Source organism: Odocoileus virginianus, chromosome 16 (assembly GCF_023699985.2).
Source record: "Odocoileus virginianus isolate 20LAN1187 ecotype Illinois chromosome 16, Ovbor_1.2, whole genome shotgun sequence".
NCBI classification, from domain to species: domain Eukaryota; kingdom Metazoa; phylum Chordata; class Mammalia; order Artiodactyla; family Cervidae; genus Odocoileus; species Odocoileus virginianus.
This window is the reverse complement of record NC_069689.1, coordinates 26,649,153-26,668,311: the sequence shown is the minus strand read 5'-3', so window position 1 is coordinate 26,668,311 and position 19,159 is coordinate 26,649,153. Positions and strand designations below refer to the sequence as shown.

The 19,159-nt window shown below is 36.9% G+C and overlaps 1 protein-coding gene across 1 annotated transcript in view; it reads right to left on the bottom strand.

Moving 5' to 3' along the window:
• Positions 1-18,694, bottom strand: part of SEC23A (SEC23 homolog A, COPII coat complex component) — a 57,952-nt gene extending 39,258 nt beyond the window's left edge. Inside the window, exons 1-9 of the mRNA XM_020916574.2 lie at positions 18,521-18,694; positions 14,476-14,717; positions 12,872-12,929; positions 12,558-12,644; positions 11,424-11,660; positions 10,146-10,225; positions 8,957-9,101; positions 2,704-2,862; positions 449-564 (exon numbers count right to left, since the gene is read on the bottom strand). Of these exons, the coding sequence (XP_020772233.1) occupies positions 449-564; positions 2,704-2,862; positions 8,957-9,101; positions 10,146-10,225; positions 11,424-11,660; positions 12,558-12,644; positions 12,872-12,929; positions 14,476-14,696 (1,103 nt within the window). The 5' untranslated portion in view covers positions 14,697-14,717; positions 18,521-18,694. The remainder of the gene's footprint in view (positions 1-448; positions 565-2,703; positions 2,863-8,956; positions 9,102-10,145; positions 10,226-11,423; positions 11,661-12,557; positions 12,645-12,871; positions 12,930-14,475; positions 14,718-18,520) is intronic.
• Positions 18,695-19,159: the final 465 nt, after the last annotated feature.

Genomic DNA, 19,159 nt, shown 5'->3' with positions numbered 1-19,159 from the left:
AGGGACTTCCATGGCTGTCCAATGGTTAGGACTCTGTGCTCCCAATGCAGAGGGCCCTGGTTTAATCCCTGGTCGGGGAACTAAGATCCCACATGCCACATGCCATGCAGCACAGCCAAAAGAAAGTACAATAAATTATATGCTTTAAATGGGTAAATTTTATGGTATGTTGATTAAATTTCACAAAAGCCACTAAAGTAATAAAATACAACAATGACTTAAGAGTATCAAGATGAGCTTTTCAAAAAGAACTTGTGCCTTTTTAACTGTATTTTAGAAAAAATTTAAAGTGAGCATCACTGAAAGGAGTATCAAGAACTTAATAGCTGTTGCCTGAGAGTGGCCGGATGATGACTCAGTTACTTTTTCCAAAACTGTCATTGGTTTATATTTGTAAACTCTCATTATTAATTTTAATTGTAAAACTTATAAAAATGTGAATACATACCCGGTAAGGTTAGGACAGCATTTCATCTCCAGGAGACCTGTCTGATCTAATGCACATGCATAGATATCAATTACATGACCAGTGGTAGCAGCACGATTAGCCAATGCTTCAAAATGCTACAACAGAATTTTTAAGATCAAATCAAAGTAATGTACAAACTTCATCATCCTATAACTCTTTTGCCATTAATAGGTCAAGATGATCTAAGAAATGTTCAGAGTCCATAATAATTTAAATGTGATTTGTCCTAATTTAATTTTCTATAATGTCTCATAAAATAATACAATACATTATAGTAAGTCTGGCACTTTCACATTCTTTAACTGCTATTCTTTCTAAACTCTTCAATCAAGTTAACCTTGAAGAAAAGCATAGTGAACATCTTGCTCTTCATACATAAAAATAATAGAAGAATCAGTAATAGAAGAATTTTTCTTGGCTAAATCTATACCCAAGTAACATCAAAAACAGAGAGACAATAACAAAAGCGTTAAGATAAACAAATATAAAACTTTTTTTGCAGCTCTAAGAAATATTCCAAGCTCAAAAGAGAAATTAGGTGTCAGGAAAGTATTATCCATTAATAGTAACAAAAATTATCTGTTATTAACTACATACTAAAAATTGAATAATGACTACCAAAAAAAAAATATGAGACAATACAGCACAACCAAGCTAAAATTGTAAACTTTAGAGAATTTTTTTTAAAGGGGGGATGGTTGGGAATTAACAAGCAGAACCAATACAAGGGTGTCAAGAATTAAAAGTAGTAAAAATGTACTGTCACAAACCCAGGTAAAATTGAAGTTTCATGAACAGAGAACAACTCATGAGAAAATGATGGACTATTCAAATTACGAATAATACTCACATCTAAAGGGCAGCCTCTTGGAAACAAGAAATAGGAAAATTTAAGAAATTCTTCCTTATGGGAAAGACGTTCATTAACATGAATATTAAAAAGACACACAGGTTTTCTCCCAGGATTAACTTTTAAAGAGACACCTACTGGTGTCCACTAGTAAGTTTTTAATTTAAAAATTAAATTTTTAAAGTTTTTAATACTTCAGCCACCGGATGCGAAGATCTGACTCATTAGAAAAGACCCTGGGGAGCGGCAGCGGCTCGGGGTGCAGCCTCGGAGGCTGCGGGCAGCGGCCGGCGGGCAGGAGCGTGTTCAGAGAGGATCCAGGAAACGTAAGGGCAGTGGCAGGTAGACTGGAGGAGGGCACGCTGATGCTGAAGTACTATGAGCTTTCAGAACTTCTGGAAAGACTACAAAGTTCTGGTTGTTATGGTACCTCTGATTGGGTTCATACATTTGGGGTGGCACAGGATCAAAAGCAGCCCTGTTTTCCAAATTCCTAGTAAGGACAACCTCTCTGAGGACAACACTGGCACTTACAAGTCCTAAGAAGAACCACCTCCCAGGGAAGTAACAGGTTTGCAAGTTTCAGAAAGAAGCAGCTCTGAGTCAGAGCTTGAGCTAGAAAGAAGAGATGAAAAATAGCAGTTGGATCAGAAAGAACTGGCTTCTTGTAGCTGTGATTTCCTTCATAGGTGTCCATCTTGGGACATATTTTATACAGAGGGCTGCAAAACAGTCTGTAAAGGCTCAGCCTGAAGGCAAACAAAAGAATTTGAATAATTAAAATAAATATTTGGAATTACTAAAATGTCATTATATTGATCATTATGTGCCAATTAGCTTCATAAGCATGGACCTCAGTATTTAATTTTATAGCCACCATGCTGTAAATCCGAACTGATTCCTGAAAGATAATCTTGTTAAATGTTAAAACCCATGACAATACAATGAATAGAAAACTCTGGTTAACAAAAAAAAAGCTTTCTTCACAAATTAAAAAAAAAGGAAAAGACCCTGATGCTTGGAAAGATTGAAGACAGGAGAAGAAGGGGACAACAGAGGATGAGATGGTCGGATGGCATCACCGACTCAATGGACATGAGTTTGAGTAAGCTCCAGGAGTTGGTGATACACAGGGAGGCCTGGCGTGCTGCAGTCCACAGGGTCGCAACTGAGCAACTAAACAACAAAATTAAGTTTTTAAATATTTAAAACCAGAAAATAAAATACCCTAAGTTATCAAGGAAAAAAAGACTATTTCTCTAATTCTGAACGGCAGCTTATAGGATCACCACAATATCGGATTTATCATCAAGTAATTATATTCCTCCTCTTTCATCAAATGAATTTTTCTAATAAGGCAAAAAGACTTAAAAATAAAACTTACCTTAGTTCCCTTTTTGACATATTTGGCATTGTCTTTTTCAATGTCGTGCCATGATCTTATGGGTGTCTTCAGTTCATCTCCAACTACCATTCCAGGGCCCTGAGTGGCTGGACCACCAATGAACATCATGATACGAGCACCAGTGTTGGGAAAAGTACACTATCAGGAAAAAGTAACCCGTGAGAAGAGTTTAAAGGGAAACATGGATATACATTTCTGATAGTGAATTTTGATATATTCTTTCTAAACAACAGGAAAGCACACATATTCAAGAATAATCAAACGTTTAAAACAAAATTTAAACACAAGATGTTAATATCTTTCTTTTGAAATTCTATTCTAATAACCATGTTTTCCTTATTTTATTTTTCTAATTTTAAAATTATCTATAAACCTGATCCCTATAAGCAAGGTTGTTCCTCCTGCTTAACTAGTACAGACAGGAAGGAGTACAGAAAGAAGAAGAAAATAGGGCACTCTATTTGTTCCACATTAGTAATGAATAATATCATATTCAAAATGCTTTTATTTTTAATTTCTATAAGCAGTTATTGAATAAAAACTCAGAGTGCATTTTCAAGCTACTTATTCATTACATTCAGAAAAGAATATAACACTTCTCAGGCTTTTGGCTAAGATCAAGTGCAGAAAAGAATGTAAGTGACATAAACTTTAATAATAATTTAAAAAATCACATACTTAACAAATCTAGGGAAGAGCAAGGAAAACTGCCTTTTAATTTTCATTTTCATATATCCTTATATATTGTTTGAATGTTTTAATTAGGTATACTTATTACTTGTATAACTTTCTTAAACTAGATTAATAAATAAAAGTACTCTTTTCATCCTAGGTATCATCTTCCTGATGTAATAGCAATCATGTAAAGCTGAAACATCAGTAAAGAAGAACAAATAAAAGTATACAAACCACACATCTTCATAACTAGAACACAAAAAACATTTAAACTTTGAATTACTTATAAGGAAAAAAATAAACACTAAGTCCCAGTGAGCTATCTCCCACGCAAACCTTCACACAGAGCAAGCGCAGTTTGGGGAAAAGTACAGGGGAGAAAAAGAAGGGAGCTAGCAACCAGCATAGAACAACTGCCAAATTCAAATGAAAACTTAAAGGAAACTGAAGAAAAGCAAGAAAATACCCAAGAGCATAAAAACGAAGTAAAGAAGAATAAAAGAGCACAGACAAAGTGGCTGAAATGGAAAACAAGCAAAGATCCAATTTATGTGTAACTGGAGTTCTTAAAGTAGATAAAACAATGAAAAAACTAACACTTAAAATTATGATACAAGAAAACTTTATAGAAACAAAAGATTTGAATACACATATAAAAAAGGATCACCAGACACTAGAGAAAATTTACCCACAAGACACTCTACTAATGCTATTAAGATAATAAAGATAAATTCCTCAAGATCTCCAAGCAAAGTGATCAAATAATTTACATGGGCATGAGAATTAGACTGGCATCAGTCTTCTCAAAATCATCAAAGCAAGAAAACAACAGAGGATCATTCTCAAAAACTAGAAGCGAGGCTTTTTACATCCTGCCAAGTTATCCTTCAACTATAAAAAAGCCTCAGAAGAAATGTTTAAACATTAGACAGTTCATGAGATTCTGTACCCTTACATCTTCTTAAGAAATTTACTAGAAGACAAATTTCATACAACAAAGGGACTGACACTACTCTGAATACACAGTTTTGTACAACTTTGATTTGGAAGCATGTTAATGTTTCACTATACATATACACACATGCAAAACAAGAATGGGATTTTTAAAAAAAGAAATGTACAGAATGTGCAACAAATGAAAAACATAACCACACGAAGTGGGGGGAGGGTATGGATAACTAACCCAGTTCACTTTTGAGTATGGTATATTTTGTCTCATATATCCTCAGAATGTTAAATAAACCTTGAGCCCTAATTCCTAGGCTTTATTCACAGAGGTATGAGCTAAAAATTCTAAAACTAGTCTATCTGTATTCTACGACTGAGCAAACAAGTAAATATATTTTGAATAGTCACAGCCAGCTTCTCACAGTCAAAGAAGGAGTTACAAATATGCAAAGTGGGAAGGACAGAATAAACCCTGTGGTACTAAATTGGAATTAGATACATCTGAAAGAACTCTTGGTTTTTAATATATATAGTGTTTAAGGTTTTAATAGAGATAGACATAGATGTTAGCAGGCGAATGTAGATATATGTGTAAATAAACACACACATCTGTACACATACACTTAATTATATGGGTATGTGTGTATGTATACAAATATACAGCTATAGAGAGAGAGAGACATACATATAGATATATCTACTTATCTTCTTATACATATTTACTTCTTAGCTCTGTTCACTAGGACATAAAAGCAATGACATTCTGCTAACAGTGAACACATGAACCATCAGTTCAGTCACTCAGTCGTGTCCAGCTCTCTGCAATCCCATGGGCTGTAGTACGCCAGATTCCCTGTCCATCACCAACTTCCAGAGTTTGCTCAAACTCTTGTCCATCAAGTCGGTGATGCCATCCAACCATCCATCCTCTGTCATCCCCTTCCCCTCTGGCCTTCAATCTTTCCCAGCATCAGGGTCTTTTCCAGTGAGTCAGTTCTTCACATCAGGTAGCCAAAGTATGAGAGCTTCAGCTTCAGCATCAGTCCTTCCAATGAACACTCAGGACTGATCTCCTTTAGAATTGACTGGTTGGATCTCCTTGCAGTCCAAGGGACTCTCAAGAGTCTTCTCCAACACCATAGTTCAAAAGCATCGATTCTTCGGCACTCAGCTTTCTTTATAGTCCAACTCTCACATCCATACATGACTACTGGAAAAACCATAGCTTTGACTAGATGGACCTTTGTTGGCAAAGTAATGTCTCTGCTTTTTAATATGCTGTCTAGGCTGGTCATAGCTTTCCTTCCAAGGAGCAAGCATCTTTTAATTTCATGGCTGCAGTCACCAACTGCAGCAATTTTGAAGCCCAAAAAATAAAGTCTTTTTCCATTGTTTCCTTATCTATTTGACATGAAGTGATGGGACTAGATGCCATGATCTTAGTTTTCTGAATACTGAGTTCTAAGCCAACTTTTTCACTCTCCTCTTTCACTTTCATCAAGAACCTCTTCAGTTCCTCTTCACTTTCTGCCGTAAGGGTGATGTCATCTGCATATCTATGGTTAATGATATTTCTCCCAGCAATCTTGACTCCAGCTTGTCCTTCATCCAGCCTGGCATTATATGTACTCTGCATATAAGTTAAATAAAAGCAGGGTGACAGTATACAGCCTTGATGTACTCCTTTCCCAATTTGGAAGCATTTTTTTGTCCCACATCTGGTTCTAACTGTTGCTTCTTGACTTACATACAGATTTCTCAGGAGGCAGGTAAGATGGTCTGGTATTCTCATCTCTTTAAGAATTTTCCACAATTTGTTGTGATTCACACAGCCAAAGGCTTTGGCATAGTCAATAAAGCAGAAGTAGAAGCATGGTTATGTTCAAAAACAAACAGAGCTAAAAGAAACCAGGGCTTTTAAATGGCTGATTTCAGGTCAAGGGCAAGGAACATGTAAAATGAGCCTTGAACATCTTACTATACTAGAAAGCAAGTAAATGTTCAAACAATGATGAGGACATATAATAAGGACCCAGAAGCCAGCTTGAAAGGGTTCCCATTGGCCAAATCTGGACAATTTGATTTTCAAAATAAATAATGACAGTAAAGGAATATATTCCATTGGATGAAATAAGAATTCACATTGATATAATCATATAAATGAAGAATAGAACACTCTTCCTCAAGTAGAAAGTCAATAAATGTAGAAGAAATGATGGAATTAGTCACTATTTACCCCCCCGCACAATAATAATTGATCAAGCAAGAATCAAGAATGGATGCTAAAGGGGTAAAAGTTTGATGAGTACACAAGGAATTTACCCATTAGATACTTACAATGGGAAAAATATAATGCTACAGTGAAGAAACCTGGTAGAAACTACTTTGATCAAGTGAACAAAGCTAAGTAAACCAGCAGAAATAAAATAAGTTAATGTCACATCATGGACTTTCTGAGATGCTCCACTAAGCAGATCGCAAATCAGTATTTGCATTTTTTTGCAATATTCCTGCCAAAAGTGCAAAAGCTCAATCTACTTATGAGAAAAGATCAGATAAACCCAAATTGAAAGTCAATCTACAGAATAACTAGCCTAAACTAACACAACATTACAAAGCCATTGTCCTACAATTAAAAATTTCAAAATTAAAATAAAAAAATAACTAGGCTGTACTCTTAAAAAATATTAATGTCACGAAACACAAAGAAAAACTGAGGAACTATTAGAATACAGGACACTAAAGAGACATGACAACTGAATACAATAGAGTATTATTAGGATAACTGGTGAAATCTGAATAAAGTTTAAAGATTTGGAAAATAGTGTTCTATCAATGTTATCTCATGACTGTTACATGAACTGCATTACAAAAGCAATGTTCTTGTGTAATTAAGAAGTACACACTAAAGTACTTAGAAGTAAAAGGACATATTTGTAACTTACTTTCAAATGGTTTTACTATCTATATAAGTATCTAGAAAGAGAAGGACAAATCAAATGTAATAAATGTTAACATTTGAGGAATCTGGTTAAAAGATATAAAGGAATTCTTTAAACGATTTTTGTGACTTTTCCACATGTTTGGAATTATGTCAAACTAGAAAGTTAAAAGAAAAAAAAACTCAAAGTAACAGATTATAACTCGTATAAAACAGGAAACTATCAATCCACAATGATATTAATAAATAAATGAATAAATTGAAAGTTTGATGAGGAATGGGATATTTTCATGGTTTTAAAGATCCTCACCATCTAATGTTTATTAATCATAAAGGGAAGAGAAATGAGAATAATTTTACAGTGGAGACTTCTGCCAGACACATTTTAGTGAATGATCAAAGTGATCATCATCAATAATGGGGCAAATGAAAATCATGTGTCACCTGATAAGCTATAAAAAGAACAGATCACTTCTGTGATCTTCCTGCCAAAGATGCAAGACCTCAATCTAATTGTAAGGCTACCATCAAGGCAAACCTAATTTGAGAGACATTCTATATACTGGCCTGAATCTTCCAACATGCCAAGGTCATGAAAGTAAAGGAAGGCTGAGGAAATGTACTCAAGTAGAGACTAAACAGACATAATCACTACATGTGCGTGCATGCATGCTGAGTTGCTTCAGTCGTGTCCAACTCTTTATGACCCCATGGATTGTAGCCCACCAGGCTCCTCTATCCATGGAATTCTCCAAGCACAAACACTGGAGTAGGTTGCCATGCCCTTCTCCAGGGGATCTGCCTGACCCAGGGATCAAACCTACGTCTCTTATGTCTTGTGCATTGGCAAGCAGGTTCTTTACCACTAGTGTCACCTGGGAAGCCCAATCACTACATGCCTCTGAATTAAATCTTTTAAGCAAAAAAAATTATTGAGATAATCAATGAAACTTGAATGAGTTCTGAGAATTAGATGGCAGTAATATATCTGTGCTATGTATTGTATAATTCAATGGATATGAATTTGAGCAAACTCTTGGGAGATCGTGAAGGACAGGGAAGCCTGGTGTGCTGCAGTCCATGGGGTCGCAAAGAGTCAGATGCAACTAACAACTGAACAACAACAACACAACAATACATCAGTGTCATGTATTGTATAAAACATCAGCATATATATATATATATACTGATATATATATCACATATTTTAAAACCTGATTTTAAAAGCTGTATTGTGGTTATATAGGAGAATATCTCAGTTTATAGAAAATACAGCTAAAGTATTCATGGAGTTGGGAACATTACTTAATCACAAATAGTTCAGAGAAAAAAGTCCTTTGCAACTTTTCTAGTTAACATTTCAAATTTAAAAAAACTTTTTTTAACAAAAACTCTTCTAATTATTAATATAAAGCTAAGATATATCAAGTTTAAAATTTTCAAATTGTATTTAGTAAAATTCTCCTTATCCTGCCACTCTTAATATTTGGGAAAACATCATTCCAGAAGTTTCTCTACACACAAAAGGATATACCACAGATCAAACTTTAAATAAAATCATGTATGTGCTGTCCCGTGACCTAATTTTTCCACCCAGCATCATCTTGTGCATATTAGTCCACACACACACGTACATATTTCACTCCAAAATAAAGCTACTGTCACTACCTCAAGGAGTCCTACAGCTATGGAAAGTGCCACCCCAGAGGAACGCAGAGGTCTCTTTCCCTGTGGTACAGGCCAGGGGTCTCGCTGAAGTTCTCCCAGAAGGTCTGTGAGATTCATGTCTATCTTCTGTACTGGCTGCAAGAATCTACAGAACAAAATAAAATAAAAAGCTATTGATAAATGTCTGTGGGTGAAGGTTTAAGAAACAAACACTTCTTAAAAACAGAAAAAGCAGCTGAATACATGGCAGACCAAATGGTTCTCAAACTTTTGTGTATATCAGAATCAGTGAGAGGGTTTGTACTGACAGACTGCTGGTTCCAGGGTTTTGTTTCAGTAGGTTTGGGGTGGTGACCAAGAATTTGCATTTCAAGTAAGCTCCCAAGTGATGCTGTCTACCGCTGAGGAACTGCGTGTGTACAACTACTGTAAAGAAAACACTCAAACCAAGTATTACTTTGAGGCTGAATCTTCTGTTTACCAATCTAGTAAGTTTTAAAGTTACTGAATTAATTATGAGAAGATGCATCAACTCTATTTTACTAATACCACCTCTGATTAGTAAGTTTAACAGAAAAAGCTGCAACTAAACCCCTGTGCCACAACTACTGAGCCTGGGCCCTGGAGCCTGGGCGCCGCGACTCCCGAGCCCGCGCACGCGAGAGCCTGGGCCCTGGAGCCTGGGCGCCGCGACTCCCGAGCCCGCGCACGCGAGAGCCTGGGCCCTGGAGCCTGGGAGCCGCGACTCCTGAGCCCGTCCACGTGAGAGCCTGTGCTCCGCAATGGCAGAGGCCGCTTCAGTGAGAAGCCCTTGCACTGAGACTGAAGAGCAACCCCTGCTCACAGCAACCAGAGAAAAGTCCGCGCAACAACAAAGACCCAGTGCCATCCAAACAAGTAAGTAAATAAAATGCCCCACATAAATCAAAAAAAAACAAATATACTCCAACACTAAAAAAAATTTTTAAAGACTGTATCAAAACTAAAGTAACTCCTTACATTGTAATGAAGAAAAACCAACCATTTCAGCGATGTGATGTTACCTCAACTCTTTAAAAAGTATACTAATTCAGTATTTTTCTAAAAATATTTAACAGTATTGTATCACTGAAGGCCTGTGTTCAAGTTAAGGGTGAAGACAGATGCATTAACTGTAAAACTGTGAGGTTCTTTTTGCCGTATTTATTACCTGTTGGAAGGAGGTGGCTGCTGCACCTGAGGACCACGTGTTGCTTGAGTAACTGGTACCTTAGAGAGCCCCAGCATTTCCTGTAAAGAGATAATTTCTGTGATGTCCATTTAATTACTCCTACAAAGATGTACTAACTATTTATGGCATGGAAGGTGCTTCCATAGGCATTAGAAACACAAAAATAAAGAACGCAAAATCTCTTCCCTTGAAAGCAAAAGTTCCAAATGGGGACACTGTCAGGTAAACAGTGATACAATGAAATAAACATCATAAGAGAGCAAAGTACAAAGTGCCATGTGAGCAAAGAAGGGGGAAACTGGCTCAGAATACTTCATTTCTAATTAATAGTCAAAATAAACTACTGTGTAACTTGAATGTCTGTATTCTTAACTTGTATTCATTTATTCCTTTCAGCAGCTATACAGTTCAAGTATCTGTTATGGGCCAGGTATGTAATGGTGAAAAATATAAATAGTCCCTGACTATAAGGAAATTTAAACCTGGTGAAACCAACAAAAGTTAAAGCATTAGCTAAATAAGTGTAATAATAAATATGATGGATAGACCATAAGGAATTGTATAAAGGGGGGTTATAATGTAATAAACATCTTGCATGCCTATGATTTTTAATTCTCTGACTTATATGAACATTCTCTGCCCTGTCAACTATCTTCCAATTGATGAACATATTCATTTAAAGTAATATGAATATCTCTCATGATCTATCAAAATATCTAGACAGAAAAAGATTTTGAAAAATATACCAAGATAATCCTAGTATGTTGCACATAATTCCCTGCCTTGGAAGACAAGGCTTTAATTTGCTCCAAAAACAAAAATATCCCAGTGTATAAAAATATATATATATTCACGGTTCACCTATTAACTCTCAAGCCTTAAAATATCTTCCCTTGCCAAACACAACGTGTTCAGCTCCTAAGTGACATGCAAAGAAACAAGAGCTAACACTGTGTGGCTGCCTCCTCTCAGTCCTCAGCATAACTCTTCTACAAGCCTTCAAATCTCTAGCAAAATAGCTTCAGTTTCACTCCAAGTTTTACGGATACTTCAGAGGTGAAGGGTCTTCAATCTCTATGATTACAGCGTAAGGCAAACAAAAGAAAGCTGAGGCCAACACTCAATTTAAAGGCTTTGTTATAAGACAACTATATTAGTCATTCATAACATTTTCTGGAAACATGTATCTAGAAGGCATTTTTAGACATACATAGAAAGATATGCAGAGACAGGCAAACTACCATTCTTGTTGTTTACCTGCAGTTGTTTGGCAGACAGATCTTTTGTTCCTCTGAAGACATAGCTTTTTGAAATGCCCTCACATCCAAGTTCATGAACCTGCACCATTCTCCCAAAAGTAATTAAGCCAACCAAAGCTGTAGGTGGTAAAAGGCTTAGTGACATCTGCATAGATTCTTTCAGGGCTTGTAAATCTTCATCTTCCATGCAAGTATCAACCACATAGAGGAATATCAAAGGCATCTGAGGACCACGCTTTTAAAAAATATTGTGATAAAAAAATGTTTTAAAAGTATAACACTTCAGCTCAATACATAGGATAATCAATAGAGGACTAATTAAATAATGTATTATATGTTTAACAATGGAATTCTAATAAAGCCATTGTACAAATGAAACAGATTCTATATCTAATATATCAAGTGAAAAATTAAGTTTATGAACATTAGTTATGTTACACGAAGGGGACTTTCACTTTCAGTTTTACTTAACTGCATGAAGTTTCATTTCTTACAACAAACATTTCTTTTAAAATAAGAAAACAGTAACTTTAAAGCTTAACAGCAAAATTATGTTATTTTTATAAAATAATTATCTAATCTGAATTGCATTGTAAAGGAACTAGAAACTAGTCAGGTGGACAAATTACTGACAGACTCAAGTGAGTCATATTCTGCTTTCTCTACAACATTCATAAAAGATATTACCTTAATACTTAAGTATTAAAATAAACTATGTAAAGCTGTTCAGAAAGGGAAGAAAAATTATTTTCCTAACAAGAACCAATTCAAGAGTAGTTTCATCATTAGATTTGGGGATATATCATTAAGCTCCAGTATCATATTGACCAAGTATCTGTAACTAACCTTCCAACTACAAAGCAAAATTGATTCCTTACTATATATTGACCTACTCGATACAGCAAATCAAACCTCCCCACCCAAAATCCTGACCACCTTTCAAATAACTACAATAGAAATTACCTTGCTCAAACTGACCTTGACAGTTCTTACCTTTGAAATGCTCAATCAATTCAATGTGAGAATGAAGAATGAACCTTTTAAGTCAGCTCAACTGAATAATAATTTTGGTAGTACTGCTAAATTACTGGATATTTTAAACTTTCTTAAAGAGTTACTCTTATGTTCTTACCAGAACTACATATTCAATGCTAGAAAACTGAGGTAAAAGTTCAGCAGGCTGATTCAGTTCAGATATACCAGCGTAAGTCGGTGGAAACTACAGGTAGAAAAAAGCAAAATATTTTAAGAAATTATTACCAAGTAATGAAATTTTAAACTGTAAAGAATTATTTCCTGATCACTTAATTACTTAAAAAGATACTTTAATCACTTATTATTTAAGGCTATAAAAAATTAATCTTTATTTTTAAATATGTATTTTCATGCATATATAGATCAGCATTAGTATTACAACATTAACATCTACATTGGGGGCTTTCTTACCTGATTCCTTTGATAACAAAAGTTGCAAGCCCAGAGTTTTGCTCGATAATCCACTTGACTGTTTTAAGAAAAGATACAATAGCTCATGATTCAGCTAAACTGTGCAGTAATTCCAATTTCAATAAAATTAACTTCTTTCTGAAAATGAATTAATTCAAATTGACAGTGAAAGCAATCTTTAAAAGCCATGTATTTTTAGGTGTTGCCAATATTTAATGCATACTTTTAACACATACAAGCTCACCAAAATGAATATATTGTAACTTTTAATATACAGCAAATACCAACAATAAATTAAGATAATACTATTTTTTTCCTCCAAGTGACTCAGTAACTTCTAAACTCAGCTCTAGAAAACACATATTCAATACAAATATATACAGTTATTGAATGCCATTATCCTAGGTGCTGATGATAAGTAAATGAGATCAAAGGTCCTAATATCTTAACGCTTATATTCTAGAAGTGAAAGACCATAAACAATAAATGCATAAATGCAGAAGATACTTTTAGATAGTGGTAATAAAAACTAAAGATACCAAAGCAAGACATGAGAATGTTATTTGGGAGGGCAACTTTAAAGGAAAGCCTTCATTAATAAACAACTAAAATGTAACTGAAATGAAAAGAAACCAGTTATAGGAAAATCTGGGGGCAGAGCAATCCAGGCAGCATGTATAGCTACTGCACAAAGTTTGTGGTAGAAATAAGTTAGGTATATCCAAGAATAGAAAGATGATAAGGTGTAATGTAGGTGAAAATGAAGAAAATGGATGATACAGATGAAGGCAGAAATATACACAAGCTAGATTATATAGAGCTTTACAGGTCTTGATAAGGGGTTTGGATTTTTCATTATAAGTGTAATTTTCCACTCTTCTGGGTGGAGAAGAGACTATTGAAAGGCAAGAATGGAAACAAGAAGAACAGTTAGGAGGATAACAAAGCCACCCAAGAAAAGATCACCATCTTTTGAAACACCATGTACTAGCAGAGAATGAGAGTAAGAGACAGGATCAGTAATGTTCTTGAGACAGAATCCACCAGATTTGCCAGTGGATTGAGTGGAAAGAGAAGGAGTAGAAAGAGGAATAAAAGGTGATTCTTCAGAGTCTGGCTTATATAACAAGAAATCATAACATTTTTGAAACACCATACCACTCATTTAAGACTTTTCAAATGACACAAAATGAGGTGATAGCCAGCATCAGTATCTAAAGAATACTGATAGAATCTAACAGTTTACATACTGACAGTTTTGCATTTGGTTTCTTTTTAACTCACTACAACTAGTATGAGTCTAAAATTTTATAGCTCTTTGGTTCTACTTTAACTTGAAAAAACAGCTATAGGGGGACTGGGATGGGGAATACATGTAAATCCATGGCTAATTCATTTCAATGTATGACAAAAACTACTGTAATGATGTAAAGTAATTAGCCTCCAACTAATAAAAATAAATGGAAAAAAAAAATAAAGTATATATTTGAAAAAAAAAAAGAAAAAACAGCTATAAACAAAAACATTTTATATAAATGAACAAGAAAGAAACTACATTTTTAAATCATAGGGACACTTTAGTGTTTTCCATATACTTTAATTACCATAAAGGATTCAAGACTGCACGGCAAGTGGTCCTACTACAGAGAACAGGTTCATATTGAATGGGTGGCAAATCTGGTCTCTCCTTCAGTGGTGTAAATAAGGCTGCTACTGGAACGACCATTCTTGTAGCTTCCAATCGACTCGATGGCCAAACATTCCAACTAAATCGGACTCCATCTCGTTCTTCATTTTGTTGGATGAATTCCAAATAGGTTGTCATTGTAGAGCTTGATTCTTATTTCTGTAACAAAATTTAAAGATATTTTTAAATCTTATTAAGAAAATTCAAAATAAGTATGTTTTTCCAAGTTCCACTGATACTCATTCATTAGAAATCATAAACGAAAGAAAATAATTATTTCAGAAAAAAATTAGTAATGAACAATGACCTCAATTATAATAAAATAATGAATGGCTCTACAGAACCCAAAGCTCATTAAGCCCCAAATGAGGTATTTTATCCTTTTTTCGTTCACTCTTGAAAAAAACTACAGAAAAAATAATAAATGATAAAATTGATGTCCTATTGATTTAAGTCAAAAATGGGGAAAATCCAAGTCCTAAGTTTTCTATATCAGCCTTATGAGTTACATCGTTCTAATAAACAGATTGCCAAAAACATTAAATTCTAAAACTCACATGCTTTTCTACCCAGAAGGTAGTAAGCTTCCACTAAATTTGCTAAAGATAATGCTTAAGAGTACACAACAAAAAGATTTTTCTAAAAGAGGTACTTCTATTTTAGACAGGCAATTTTTTATCATACTAATACAGGACATTTGAGGCACAAGATATAAATACATGATAAGTAGTAAAATACATGATAAGTGTTCCATGTGATGTATACATCATTTACTTCTTTTGCAGAAACAATTCAGAATACTTCTAACATTCCAACTTATGAGAGCATTTTAAACTCTAATCTGAGATATATAATTTCAATATAATCATTTAAACTCACTACCAGAAGAGGGAGATGCCATTCTGGTTAGGGCCCGGTATCAAAAGATATCTTCATCTTGTTATTCTTTAACTGCTTGACTAGGATGCCAGCTCTCCTACCTAGGAAACAGGTCTATCTCATGCTCTCAAACTGCAACAGTGGTTAGTGATGGAGGGAAATTATAAAGTTTAAAGGTCTAAGAAGATGGAATCTCAAGTACGATCTGGCTGGCTAAAAGATTTGTGGGAGCGATGAATGGCATCAAGAATTGAAGAATTATGAAGGTAGGGTACCAACAGAGCCAGCATGGATGCTGAAGTTGCTAAGAACAATGATGGGATGAAGAACTGATACTAAAATATAAGTGAGGGAAGACAAGGTATTATTAGATATAACAGTTTTCAGAAAAATGCTCAAATATATTTTGATAATACAAATTACAGAAACTGATGCTTAACAAATCTAAGTATCTTAAACAGCTAAGAACTTTCCCTTCTTTAAAGGAAATAAGAATGTTATTAGTCAATTATATCCTAATTGAAAATATAATAAGAAAATAAAAATTAGACACTGTAATTCCTCCTATCAGAATTTCAGAGACAATTGGGGAATTTTATACTAAGCAAAAGCAATCATGGATTTTTCAAAGATTGACAAAGGGTAGAGAGAAATCCTAAGATAACTAGATTTGTTTAGAAAAGATTATTTTAAAGCTAAATATAGGAGACAGCTTTGAGAAAAATATAAGCATTCAAGAAAAAATGGCTATTGAAAGGGATAATCAGAGGGGAGTTAGAAGATGCCAACCTCAGTTTTAGCATAGGAAACAGTAAGAGTTTTCCAACTATGTGTTTATGTGAGGCCAGATTTCCTTCATACAATTCAACCAGACAACATATCAAAACAGACAGCAGCAAGCAGATCTGAAAATCCACCTGTCTTCTATTAAGCCTAGCTCAGCTGGTAAAGAATCCTCCTGCAATGCAGGAGAGCTGGGTTCAATCCCTGGGTTGGGACGATCCCCTGGAGAAGGGAAAGGCTATCCACTTCAGTATTCTGGCCTGGAGAATCCCATGTACTGTATAGTCCATGGAGTTGCAAAGAGTAGGACGTGACTGAGCAACTTATTTTTTTCTTCTTTTCTTCTGGATCCTCAATAATGTTTAAGAGTATAAACAGGTCCTGAGAATCACCTCCTTAGGACTCTAGGGCTTAATTTAAAAGCACGGAAGCTGGTAGAGAAAGGCTCTATGAAACTTATCATGAAGACATCCACACACAGGCAATGGCCAGGTTTAAGTTTCTACAAGAGGTAACCAGCCTGGATTGTAACTCCACATCCTTACTTTTTATTGAGACATACTGAGTATCACCTGACTGATATTTGAGTACAATTCCCCTCCTCTTCCTCACTGTTTGTCCTCTCAATCGCTCTGCTCTAAGATCATATTTGTTCTCTAAATCACATCTATTTATTCATTATCACTTTTCAACAGTAGTCTGAAAAATGTCCCACGTTTTTCTTCTTAACTGGTCTGATTACAAAGACATGCAAAACACCTCCCCAAATTCCCTCACCTTTCCAAGGGAGAAATTAATCTTAAAATCACTCACTCTAGAACAAATCCTGCCAGGCTTGGTCCCATATTCAACAACATCATATCTGAAATAAAGTCCTTTTGCAAACCAGCTCTTTATGAAATGGCATTATTTGATAAGCATTCTCTCCCCTAGTACTGTCTCTATAAAAGAATAAAACTAAAAAAATTTAATTCAAACACTAAACTAGGATGCAGAAAATAGACTAGTCATTACATTTTATTAAGTGGTACAAAACATAAAAGACCATTCTAAAGAAATGTCTCCTTTTTAGCACAACTTATAATCATTGGGAATTACTTTAAATACTTTCTCACGGTATAACTAAAAGTAAAGAAACTTTAAGTCACTGTAACCAAGCACATCAGATATATGCCCATTAGCCATTTTATAGATAGCTAAGTGAAAAAACTGTAAATTGCAAGTAAAATTTGAGTTCCTTCCAAACAGATGTATCTGTTCTCAGACAATTAAATGTGGCTTTCCCACTTTTCTGTCCTAAAATCCTCAGTTGAAGTATCTTCAACTACTTCCCACGACTAGATTTATTATACTGCACAAATAGCTTAACCTCTCAGATCCTCAAATTCTCATCGGTAAGATGAGAGTTTTGGGTTGGAAAACTACAAGGCCCCTTCCAAATCTAAAATTCTGAGCCAATTAAAAATGACTGAACTTCTAAAATGATGTCTGTTAGACTACTGGAGAAGGCAGAAAAGGAAGACTTAACATACATCTATGTTTAAATCAAAAACTTCTTTTAACCAAGTTCACTTGGCTGGTTATTCACGACATTGAGGCGTGGACCTTGGGGAAGCTCCCGTGAAAACACGGATTCAACATAAACTCACTCCAGTGATTCCAAGCGGATTTACGATGACTTTTCCCTTACCACCAAAACGGGAAAATACTTAGGGCCGAATGGAAGTACGGAAAATGGGTCCAATCTGAAAATTGAAGTCTATTTGTAATCAAGGCCCAAGGTGTGAGTTCTAGCCGGCACTTTTCTCCTTCTCCCCTTTAACTTCCAAGGCCAAACTACGAGTGACGAAGTCACCTTAGGTCAAAGTCTAGGGCTCTTCGGATGAGGCAAGGAATGACCCAGGAAGCCAAAGAACCCAGAAGCCGTGATGGGGTGGGGTGAGGTGCGGTGGGGAAGGCAGATCGGCCAAGAGCGGAGGGTGGGGTGCTGCGAGAGATGCCCCAACTGCTGTTTTTCACTCGACTCTCCATCTTTCACCCCTGATCCGGGGGAGGTGGGTGAGGGGGCCGGTTCCCAGGCCTTGACAGAACTAAGCAGAGGTGGTGGGTGAGAAGGTGACAAGTTCAAGGCTCAAGGCAGCCCCCACTGGGCCGGGTCGCAGCCCCAGCGCACCCCCACCTGGCCCGGGGCACCCAGAGGGCAGAGTGGGCACCACCCTCGAGACCCCGGCCCAGCGGACCCGCCGCCGCCCCTCCCCCGCTTCCTAGTGAGCGCTCGCGGCCCCGAAGTCGATCCTTACCACAGTGCCACCACGTAGGAGATCCGCGCCTGTCGCAGCCTCTGCCTTACAAATCCGTCCTCTCCGCCGAGCGGGAGCGGCCGTGGGACCGCAATCCGGGACCGCGCAGCCCCGCCCCCGGCCTGCGCACAGAACTCTGCTGGACCAACATGGCTGGTGCCGCCTCTGCCACGTCAAAGGGAGGGGGAGGGGCGGGGCGGGAGGGAGAGGGGCGGGGCGGGAGGGAGAGGGGCGGGGCGGGAGGGAGAGGATAGGAGAGGAGGGGAGGGGCGGGGCTGGAGGGCGGGGCCACTCTGAGGGCGGGGCGACCGAGCCGCAGAACCGCAGCGGGGCCGGCGGGGGCGCGGCGGAGCCCGGAGGTTGGAGAAGGGGAGGAGAGAAGGGAGGGGGAATAGGCGGAGACGGAGCTTGAGGGGCGGGGCGACAGTGACAAATCTGACACGGATACCCGGGAGAGGCGCAGAAACCTGCTGGAACTAAAATGCCAGGGTGGGGCTGCGTCGTGGCGATGCGGTCTCTTCTCCCGGGAGTCACGGCGGATCCCATTCCCCGTGGGCCTCCACGATGTGGGACCTTCTGTCGCCAGACTCTTCACCTCGTTGAGAGAAACGGAGGTGTTCCCTAGGACATCCTCTCCTC